We start from the raw sequence: 11,760 nt of genomic DNA, 5'->3' as shown, positions 1-11,760 counted from the left end.
TCAGTTGCAGAGCATGAACATGAGCCTGAAGTTGAGTTCTATGAACTCAAGCAAGGAGATTTCTCTATTAAGTTTACATAAAAGGTTTGCTGCTGTTTTTAAATAACTTTTAAATAAGGGTCTGTTAATGAATTTGGGGTATAAACCTATAGAGGCAAACCTAAATATGAATTAATGTCTTCGTTAATGAACATTTTGATTGCAGAATATTATAGAACACTTCTGTTCACTTCTTGGTCGACTTGAATTGGAGGAGCTAAATTTACTTTGAATGGAATCACTTACCATTTGATAGCTAACGACGGCAATAATACGCTTCATGGTGTATACTCACCAAGGGTTATATTTATTCTTCCTTTCATGTCTTCTTAGATTCTTTAGATTAATTACGCAAGTCTCAAATATTTCAGATCGTTGAATGTGGTTAATGTCATTAATTTATGCTTGATGTGTAGGTGGGCCTAATGGATTTGGTGATATGATCTGGAGAGTGAGCAAGTATGAAAAGATGGTCGTGATCCGTATATCACTTTAACCTACGAAGCTTTGATGGTGAACAATGTAAGCTTCACTTCTGATACTTGTCTTCTGATCTCTCTTTTCCTTTGTCTGCTAAAATGCACATGCAGTTAATTAGTTTTTGTATCCATTCTTACAAACTTGTTTCAATTTAGAACTGTAACTATAACAACCTTCTCATTACTGATCTGAATACCATATACATCTTCACACTCATATTAGACTAGTAGCTAATGCTATAGTACTATCAAATCCTTACAATTGATGAGATAGTTCAGTGATTAGAATGGAGTGTGCCACATGACAGTGTACATTTCTAATGCCTTCAAATATATATATATATATATATATATATAACGGGTTTCCCTGGGAACTTTTCTGTATATGTAACATACAAGCTGCTTGGAGAGCAAAAGTTAAGTGTGATAATGAAAGCCAAAGCTCTAAACAAGCCAAACTCTAGTGAGTATGATCCTACACACTTATTGGAACCTTAGTGGCCATAACAGCACAATATCCTATCAAATACCTACACATTTTTCTTGCTTTGTTGGAGCGTGTTATGCATTGTAGTAATGCATGCAATTGATGGACCAACTTGGGCAATGGACATTGTTTTATTTTCAGAACATTTTTTTTGTTTATCGAATTTCAAGATTTAGAGTCTAAACTTGATATATTTTGTTGTTGGTTAGATTCTATTCTTATAGTTTAGGAAGTAACTTTGCTGAATTGACTATCCTAATTGCACTATGTTCTTATTGTAGTGTTGCAAACAACACAACAAGTGATGCATTGGGATGACTAGGATGTCCGGATCATATTAAACTTGTGTTGGTGATAGAGTTGATCAAACTAAGTCTGGGATTTATGTTTTTTTTTTTTTGGTAGTATATGCCAACTTCATAGAATTTTTTTTGTTGTACTAAATTGTTTTTTTTATGTAGTTTGGAATCCCATATAGGGCACACTGTTTGTAAAGTTTTTTAACACATTTTTCAGTTGCATAATCAAATGTTGAATAATTAAGGATTATGGTTTTGGCATGTCACATTGGAATTTGGTTGTAGAACATTATGAAGTTGCAGGTGTAATTCGGAGGGACAGAAATCTACTGTTTTTTTTTTAAAAAAATGAAGAGGTTTGCCACGGCTATGATCCGTGGCCAATTCAATGATAATATACCATCAAAGTGACTTGACCACGGCTATACAACACTATTACCACAGCTAAGCGCTGTGGCCAATGGACTTCTTTGCAACGGCTTAGATCCGTGGCCAAAAACATACCTTTCCCCACAACCATGGGCTATGGCCAAAGATTAGCCACAGGCGCATTGGCTACAGTCCTGCAACAGCTATAAGCCGTGGCTAAAGGTCTTTTGCCACAGCTTATGACCGTGGCTAATACTCGGTATTCTTGTAGTGAATGGAAGAACATCGATTTAAAAGGGAAAATAATAATAATGAAAAAAAAATAGAAAAAAAATGTTACCAAGTATTGGCGTGCGGAATCTCATTGTCAAAGGCGACAATAGGCGATGACAGTAGACGAAAATTATTGGCGACAAAAGACGAAAATAATTAGCGAAAATTATTGGCTGAAATTATTGAAGGAAATTATTAGCGAAAATAATTGGCGGAAGGGCGGAAGTTATTGGCGGAAGGACGGAAATAATTGGCGGAAGGGCGGAAGTTATTTGCGAAAATTATTGGCGGAAGGGCGGAAATAATTGGCGAAAATTATTAGCGGAAATTATTGGCGAAAGGGCGGAAATAATTGGCGAAATTAATGGCGGAAGTTATTAGCGGAAGGGCGGAAGTTATTGACGAAAATTATTGGCAACACCGCATATGCAACTCACTTTATTGGCAATACGAAAATAAATAATTCTAAAGCCCCTTCTATTTATGTCATCTTCCAGCTCTCTCAATGTTTCCACCAAAACAGAGTCCATTTCAGTTGTCCACATAACATGACGACGTGGTAGGAAAGTTGGCATACCTGTCTAAATAAGTATTAACACCAAATATTTATATATGTAAATATTTCATATAACTAAATAATGTTTAACAAAGAAAAACACAAACACTAATAAACAACCATCATTAACACATCAATTATCTCAAAGATTTAATAAATTAAAGGACTACTTAAGCAATGTAACCATCTCCTAATGCCAGCTAGGAATAAAAAGTTTAACGAACCTAAAACCCATAAATCCTAAATGTTAAACAAGTGTTTTCCACACTACTTTATTCTACTAAATTGTAGTTCCTTAATTTATACCAAATGCCAACTAAAATTGAGCTGGATATGGCATCGGGTTGTAATTAAACTTCCTAACGAGCCATTGTTGACGTTGACGTTGATGTTCGTCCATATTGAGAAACATTCTTCGCTTCTCAACATCTTGAGCAAACCACTCCATAGCTTCAATTTTAATGTCTTCATCCACATCAACAAAGGCTTTTAAAGCTTCCCTCACAGGAGCCCAGAGAGAATTATTCATTTCATTTGTCGACTCCATAACACCTGCAATGCGACCAATTTCCTTACACATTCTAACCATCTCACGTTTCACCCCTGCAATCATAGACCGACGACCCTTTAGTTTGTCATTTGGTTGAGTAAGGATTGGGTTGGATGAGGACGAATCAGAAGTAGGCGGCATTGTGTCCTCATCCCCAACATTATCATCGGCATCCTCCATGTTCACATTGTCTTCTGTATCATCATTAGCATGTCTTCATCAGCCATGGTTGTAGTTGTCTCTCTCAAGCCATTTGCTTGATCATTCCCTACCACTTCAAGAAGTTCTGCATAATTCTCAATTCCCTTGCCCCTTAAGTTTTTTCAAATGTTTCATTCCCTGTCAAATATGAAATAACAAGTGTTAAATGTTTACTTCTTATTGGATATTGGGAAAAATACACGTAATACATAAAACTAATACCTTCAAAGCATCAGTCCAAACAGACTCATCGGCAGTAACAATTTTCTTACAATCATCCCAGCCAAAACCACTCAAACCTAGTAATTCCTGCACTCTGCTCACAATTTTCTTCCATGTCTTCAAACGGTTTCTAGCATTGGTACTCATGATTTTCATTCTGCATATGTGCAACACATTGTTAACCACCGCTGTATATGTTACAGCTTTCCATCCCCCTTGGCCTTTGTTACCAAGCGATAGTTGTTCACGCAACGTGTCCAACATCACCTGGTCCATCTGGTCATTCCAAAATAAATGACCGAATTGTTGAAACTCTGGTCCAGATTTAGATTGGGATTCCATACCTATTTAATAAAATAGTTGAAAATGTATTCATCTAATTTAGAACGTAAAATTAGTCATATTAATTATTACCCGACCCCAACAAATAAATGGATAAAAAATGAAACAAATAAAGTTGCTCAAAATAATAATAAAAAAATACTATTAACATACCACAAAGATGAAATTTCATAAAAAAATATTTATCATAAAATCATATCATATAAAGACAAACTAATTATTTCTATGAGGGGGGCGTTCATTCCACACTGTCGTTGTAAGTTGATTCCTAAAATTTGTCCAATCATTATTTGGTTCAAGTGCTGCAATTTCCTCCTGGTCATTTACTAAATCATTGTGTTGCTCCTCAGGCTCGTCTACCCATTCATTGCCATTATCATTTGGATCATCATCTAGTATTATGTTATGCAAAATACAACAAGCAAGTATTAGCTTTATCTATGTATCAACAGGATAAAACGGGGTTGTCCTAAAGTAAGCGAAATGTTTTTTTAACAACCCAAATACACGCTCAATCACATTGCGCAAAGATAAGTGGCGATAGTTGTATAACGTACTCCTTGGCTGTTTCTGGTTCTCGTCCTAGACGTTCATCCAGATGATATCTAGTCCCACGATAAGGCGTCATAAAACCAGGAGCGTGTGGAAAACCCGCATCACCAAGGTAATACTTGCCTACGAATTGAATTTAGGAAAATATATGTGAACATGAAATCAATTATATATAATAAGTTATAAAAAAAAAATACAGTTAAGAGGTATACCATTTGGAACAATTAGCTTGTCTCTAACTCTTGTTAGAGAGGATCTCAACATCCTACTGTCATGAACTGATCCTTCCCACCCAGCTAAAACGTATGTTATCTTCATATCAAAAGAGCAAGCAACCAAAACGTTATGTCTAATATCACCCTTGCGGTTGCGGTAATGTGGTTGGTCATCTAAGGGTACCATTGCTGGCATGAAAGAACCGCCTAGTGCACCAACACAATCCTATAAGAAATTTAAATGTGAATGGTCTCTAAGAATTTGAGTGCCCTTAAACTTTATGATGTACATAACTAATATTTACCTTGAAATATCTCATGGCCCAAGGTCTTGGGTGTACACTATGACCCATTTGTGGAGAAAAACTTGCACGTGCAGGCTTCACAACTTCTTTTCCAAGTTTTAGGATAGCTCGCAAGACATTGTGAAAATGTCGATGCACTGTTTCAGAAGATCTTATGACATCAAATGCACTGTGCCTAATACGTGTGTCGTGGCCAACAATGAGAAGGAATAGAGCCACTTGCTCCTCTACATCAACCCACCTACTAGATTGCAAACCCTTCCCCTTTAATCGTGCACACAACCTATGAAATGCAAACCTATTCATTTTGAGCATGTCATAACAATTGTTATCACTTTCCATGTAAAGCCTCCTAAGAATTTGATGTCTCTCTAAATCCCTATTCCTAGATGGTTCTCGATCTATGTATACAGTAGACAATCCAATCTGATAATAAATCCATGTAACAATACAACAAATCCATGTAATAGCTCGGTAATCGTTTGTCATTTTCCTACATTTCCAGAGCATATATACAAAAGTAAGTAACAAGTTATGAGAAAAAAAAATTGTTAACAGTAGAGCATATCATCACTAATTATTTGACTTCAATATTATTTACTTATTATTTAGTAAGTAAGTAACAATGTGATTTCCAGTTTTCCCATCTAAAGGTTTTTAAAACAAGTTCGTTACAGTAGATAATTAGTTACCTTATGCCAATATAGACAGAAGGTAGAGAATCAGATTTTAACTTTTAAGGTAAGCAATGTCTCTTGTTTAAACCATACTAACAAAAGGATGTAAAGTTCCATGCTGGTTTTAAGTATTATAGACTATAGAGATATTGGCAGTATAAAAACAATCTTCATGGTCATACCATGGTCGAGGGTAGACCAGAAATATAGGGGCATACCAAGTTCAAGTATGTTAACATTTAAATTTTTATCTCATATTCTAAACCATGCATCTCTCTCTTAACAGTTCATTCTCACTCATACAAGGTCCACACTAGTCCTCTTAGCAAATCCTAAGTCTATTCAACCAGGCCAAATATTTTACTTGAAAGGATAACTCCCAAAAAGGATAGGCCGCAAGAATAATACAAGGCATGAACCAAAGCACTAATCAACTGTTTAAAATCTAACAATATAAATCTATATGACAACCTCATCTTGTCCAGCTAGATATAAACCCCAAAACCCAGTTGGGTTCTCTGATTTTCCAACACACATCTAATATACTTTATGATATTTGGTGACTAAGCAAGAAATAGAAAATAGATGAGTTTGCTTTCAGTGCTCTCTAGTGGGAAGTTAATTAACACTACATAATAAATCCAGCCTTCACTAAAGCCTACAACGAACCAATAAGACAACTCAAGTCTCTGTGAAGCCCTACCACCCAACTGCCAGAGAACTAAATTTATTTCTTAATGACGTGCCTGCTACTAAACTCGTAGTTTAAACAGTTTGATTGAATCCTAACAATTTTAAGGACACGCAGCTTGGAGGACCAACTTGGAATGTAAAGCTTTTGAGAAGGGATGCAAGAACTGCAAGTCAACGTGCCGCTAACACTAGCATTCCTCCACCCCTACGAACCTCATCTCAAATTTCCGGGCTCAAGGTGTCTCTGTCAGGGACCTGGTAGCCTTATCAGGTATATATGCAACATCTCAAACAGGCACACACTGACACACACACCTTAAAAATACTAAAAGTTGTTTCACTCTCGAACAGCTACACACACTATAGGACAAGCAAGGTGTACAAGCATCAGCGACATAATTTACAATGAAACCAATAACATTGATGAAACCTTTGCAAGGACAAGGCAAAGAAATTGTCCAAAGACTTTACCCACAGGAGACAACAACCTAGCACCACTAGACCTTCAAACTCCTACATCTTTTGATAACAACTACTACCACCCAACTACTAAAAAGCAACCTAGAAATCAGTTTGTACACTGTACACATATCACCTCACAAGAAGATAGTTTTTTTTTCTTGAGAATACAAAAAGTGCACTTGAAGATTGGAAAGTGTTTTTTGGTCAAGTGGCGTCTATGCAGTTCATTTAGGAGTTGTTTTTAGCATTCCTCATTTCTAAATTGTTTCCATAAATCCATAGTTATGGTCAAAATCTTAAATACATTTTAACCCTTAATTACAGCATAGTATCCCTATCCGAGATCTTCCTACTTTAGCTTTCCCAAACGAATGTTACATAAATAGACAAGATCATCTATGAAGTCGTAGAATCTATAGTATCTTTTGATTAAGTACAATCTTTTGTTACATTCTAAAGTGACGCGAGAATATCCTAACGTGTGTATAGCAAGACGCGATAATATCCTCTACTATCTGGACTTAAGAGCAACTTACCTTTCCCCCTAACATATTTAAGGTGTTATGTGAATACAAGTGCCTTCCAGTAATTAAGACTCATGGTAGGCTCCGAATTTGATGCATTACTATAAGGTAGGCTCCGAATTTGATGCATTACTATGAAAGGAGATCAGGAAACCCTTTATACCATTTCTTTCTCTTATATATAAACTAGCTCGTTTTCTCTTATATATAGACTAGCTCATTCCTTGATCAATTTAGAAATGATATGAACTTTTCTGCCTGAATTTGACAATAACTTTCATAGTGTTGAAAATACTAACACAAGGAGTGTCTGCCTATGTGAAGGTGGGTATGCAGATATTCTTTCTGTTCAACAAAACAGAAAGGCAGAAGGAGAAGAAGAACAAAAAAAGACGAAGAAGAAAAAGAAGAATAGAGTGACAGTTTGGTTACTCCGGTTGGGAAACTAGTGTCATGACTATAGTGAATATAGCTTGTCTAAACTAGAGGGTATACAATCACATCTCATCGCAAAAAAACAAATATATACATAAAAAAAAATACCTGAAATAGAAACTGCCGGAATCCTTCGAACTTGGTTAGTTGGTCACCTTCAACAAAAACAAATGTGAAGAAGAAGATGTTAAAAGAAGCAAGTGAAGAAGACATGGTTAAAATCGGCAAAAAAAAAACGTTACTATTTTTATGAGAATGGTTATCTCGAGTGATTGAATAGTGAGGACGATGACGAGTTGATGTGAAGAAGACGAGTTGAGTTGTAGTTTTATAGGCACGTAACAACCACCACAACTAACTTTGTGAGAATTCACCCAAAATCTAATTCCTATTTCTCACGAGATAAGGTGAGACTTCGAAGTCCTGTGGAGTGTGGGAGTCCAAGTCTTACGACAATTCTAATTCTAGCGGTTTTTTTATCCAAACGGGTTGTGAGAATGGTAAAACCCACCAATTTCAGTTACGGTGGGTTTTCTCACTATTGCCAAATGTACCCTAAGATGAATAAAAGATAGCCCACGTGAATACGTAGTCTAAAGTAAATATCGAGATTCAAACTCGATAAATATTTGGTGTCAGTCTAAAGTAGAGGTGTACTAGGATACGGTAATAAATAATAGAGTGTGATGCTAAAAGACCAGCTTCACAGTATAACCATGCCTAGTACGTCAAAATATTGTAGTAGCCCAATTAAAACAAGGTTGATAACGTATGATAGGTGGTGTTCAACGTCAAGAATCCTAATGCACAAGGGAATTGTAATTAGAATCCTTGTTAAATAGAAAGACCATAAGCCACTATAAATACAATGCGCCAGATGGGGTTGGAGAAACAAATTAAATAGGAAGAAAGAGAATAAAACTGAAAATGAAACCGGTGAGAAGGATTATTAGTATTATTTGTTTGTAGATTTGTTAATTGGAAGCGAAAATTTGAAACGGTAATGGCGAGAATTCAACTTCAACGAAGATGGACCAAGACAGAGTACTCTATACATACGAGGTCAACCAAGGAAGACTCCAATAACGGAGATGAAGAAACGTTTTGCATTACAAGAATTCAATGTGGACAGTGTGAAAAGTGTTTTACAAAAAACCAAAGAAGATGAAGTAGTAGCAACATGGCACCAATTATCATATGGGTTGAAATTTTCCTTGGATAATACCGTTGCAAGGATCTTAGAATGGTGGCATGTTACACCTTGAATGAACATGCATCGTCGGCAATAATATGATAATAATACATCATCTTGCTTTTGATCTTGCGTTCTTTGTTGCATGTCGAGACGTAGTATGGATAGAAAAATATGATAGTGATATAACGAGGGGAAAGCAGACGCCCCCAATATAAAATCCATTGGAGAAAGTGTGATTGAAATGTAAAGGGGCCATGATCGTCCTCAATAAATCTAGCTATTCAGGTGTCAAAATATTTGTACCAAACGTGAGGCAAGGCCTGACAACTGTTGGAGTTGTCACAGGTGCAAGGTCGTCACCTATGCACTGGGACCAAACTAAAACACAATGTCATTTCCTTAGTAGTAGAATTTGTATGGATATTGTAATTTGGGAGTATTACAATAATTGTACCAGCAAGAATAACCATCTTATTAACTCGGATTTCCTTCAAGTAGGCATGAATGCGACTTACTCGGACCGAAGAAGGTATAATATGGATAACTTCTCTAGAATTAACGTTAATGAATGACATTGTTGAAAGGAAGAGTACAGAAGACTAGAGTAATATAAAATGACAACCAAACATATGAGAATGGAATTTGAATACCTTTAATTAATGGATAAAATAGAACGAACTACATAGATGGATAGATTTGTTATTGATGGAGTAATGTAAAAATGCAAAAGATTTCCTAACGGTAAAATTTGCGAAGGTGGTAAGCATTCCATGGTTTCTCTATTATTCTTCCAGAAACAGTACGGAGGAAATATGATCCCTTAGATGCTGGACGATCTATGATGTAGGGTCCTTGCCAATTTTCTCCAAACTTTTCTGATTCTATAAACTTTGGGTTTCTACAGAGAACCCAGTCCTCAGGAGCAAAAGACTTAGGACGGATCTTCTTGTCATAGTTCTGTTTTATGTCAGCTTGATACTTAATAAGCTGTTGTAGTCCCTCAGAGCGAACCTCATCAATAAGAGATTTTGACTGAGCCAAAGTATTGTCATTGGAACCTGTTTTAACAACAATTGACCGAGATGTATTGGAAATCAGCTATGTAGGTAAGACTACTTCAGCACCATATGCAAGGTTAAAAGGTGATAATGCAGTTGAATATTTTGGCATTGTCCTATAAGCCCACAAGACAATTGGTAACTCATTGACTCAATTTCCTTTGGCGCCAGTCAAACGTCTCTTTAGGTTGGCCAAAATCACCTTATTGGTGGCTTCGGCCTGCCCATTAGCTTGCGAATGATAAGGCGCGGAAAAGTTATGCTGTATCTTCAAATTAGCACAGAACTGATGAATTTCTTCAGCATCAAATTGTTTACCATTATCTGATACAAGTGCCACAGGGATGCCAAAACGACTGACAATATCTCTCCATAAAAACATTTTGACGTTGGAAGCATGGATTTGGACCAAAGGCTTTGCTTCTACCCATTTGGTAAAGTAATCGGTTGCCACAAGTAGGAATCGTATACTACCTGGAGCTTTAGGTAAAGGGCCAATAATGTCTAAGCCCCAATTGGCAAATGGCCATGGGCTAAGCATGGGATGTAACTTAGTAACAGGGAGTTTACTCATATTGTCGTGCTTTTGGCATGGCTCACACCTTTCAGATAAGTGTTTTGCATCCTTTTGCATCTTTGGCCACCAATATCCCTGTGTCATAGCCTTATGAGCTAAACTTCGTCCCTTGGAGTGGCTTCCACATAAGCCAGAGTGAATCTCTTCCAAAACTTGAAGTCCTTCCTATTTTGATAAGCATCGCAACATAGGGTTTAAGTCAGAGCCTTTGCGATATAATTACAAACCTCCGTCAGTAGCATATATCACCAAAAATTTCCATGAATCGCGTTTGATTCTTTCAACGAGTTTTGGTTCTGCCGGAAGTGAAGAAACTTGCAAGTATTAGATATGAGGGAGACGCCAATCTTGCTCATTGGAGAGGTCATCACTAGCTTCGATAGTATCATATCAAGAACTTCAGGACTATCATCTGCTTCATGTACCAACTCACTATCTATTTCTGGAGTGAACTCAGGAAGAACAAATGGATCTATAGACTCTGATGGAAGATCCAAAATACGGTTATGTTGTGAATTTTCCATCTCCCTTTTCCGCTTTCGAGTCATGATTGGTGTGATTATACGTGGGTCGTATTTCGCTGTTGCATACAAGCAAAAGAGGTAATTGCTTTCATGTACATACAAGTCATGCAACTTTTTTTCGGTAAAGGCAATGCTTGGCTATTTCTGGAACTCCACAGTGATGTGTCTTGACTCTTCGCTTCTAACTGCGGTGGAGAGATAAGCCAACGAATCTGCATGACATATGTCATTTCAAGGTCTTTGAGTGATAGAGATGTTACCAAATTGTCGAGCAAGGCTATGTATCAAACAAAGATAAGCCGCCATACGCTCATCTCTTGCTTCAAAAGACCCGCCAAACTGATTGGCCACAAGGCGAGAATCTGTGTATAACTGGAGCTTTCACGCCCCCAGTTTCAAAGCTATTCTCAAGGCACAAATGGCAGCCTCATATTCGGCTTCGTTATTTGAAGCGGCGAAGCCAAGTCGAATAGATTTCTCAATCTTCTCTCCGTCGGGTTTAACAAAAACGCATACAATTCCAAACCCATATTTATTATGGGAGCCATCTGAGTAAACAATCCATAGGTCAATGATATTAGGAATTGCGTTTTCAAGTTGGTCTTCATCGCCCCCAGTTATTGGCGGCAGAATGTCTTCCGTAGATTCTTCCTGGTGCAAGAAATAGTCAATAGGAGAATCATCAATCGGAAAATCAGCTATCAAAGAAGCCAAAGCATGTCCTTT

The 11,760-nt window shown here is 36.9% G+C and overlaps 1 protein-coding gene and 1 long non-coding RNA gene across 2 annotated transcripts; one reads left to right on the top strand and one right to left on the bottom strand.

Annotated features, from left to right (window-relative positions):
* LOC147517385 (uncharacterized) lies at positions 1–1,405 on the top strand. Its single transcript, XR_015213856.1, has 3 exons — positions 1–84; positions 206–561; positions 1,287–1,405. It is a non-coding gene; the product is annotated as an uncharacterized LOC147517385 (long non-coding RNA).
* A 2,977-nt stretch (positions 1,406–4,382) lies between these two features.
* LOC147517384 (uncharacterized) lies at positions 4,383–11,058 on the bottom strand. Its single transcript, XM_086593577.1, has 3 exons — positions 10,760–11,058; positions 4,890–5,382; positions 4,383–4,810 (listed from the first exon to the last, which is right to left on the bottom strand). Exons 1-3 carry the CDS (start codon positions 11,056–11,058, stop codon positions 4,550–4,552), a joined length of 1,053 nt encoding a protein of 350 aa, XP_086449703.1. The 3' UTR covers positions 4,383–4,549.
* Between the last annotated feature and the right edge of the window lie 702 nt (positions 11,059–11,760).

This window comes from Coptis chinensis, chromosome 2 (assembly GCF_015680905.1).
Source record: "Coptis chinensis isolate HL-2020 chromosome 2, ASM1568090v1, whole genome shotgun sequence".
Lineage (NCBI taxonomy): Eukaryota > Viridiplantae > Streptophyta > Magnoliopsida > Ranunculales > Ranunculaceae > Coptis > Coptis chinensis.
Note: the sequence above shows the minus strand (reverse complement) of the source record. Positions and strands in the feature narration are given on the sequence as shown.

Bases quoted from the DNA above. Each gene is read 5' to 3' on its own strand.
- LOC147517384 (XM_086593577.1), bottom strand. From the start codon at position 11,058: ATGACTCGAAAGCGGAAAAGGGAGATGGAAAATTCACAACATAACCGT. The intron at 5,383-10,759 runs GTGATATATGCT...CTGGAAATGTAG, and splicing joins GCGATTCATGGAAATTTTTG to GAAAATGACAAACGATTACC. The intron at 4,811-4,889 runs GTAAATATTAGT...AATTTCTTATAG, and splicing joins GGGCCATGAGATATTTCAAG to GATTGTGTTGGTGCACTAGG.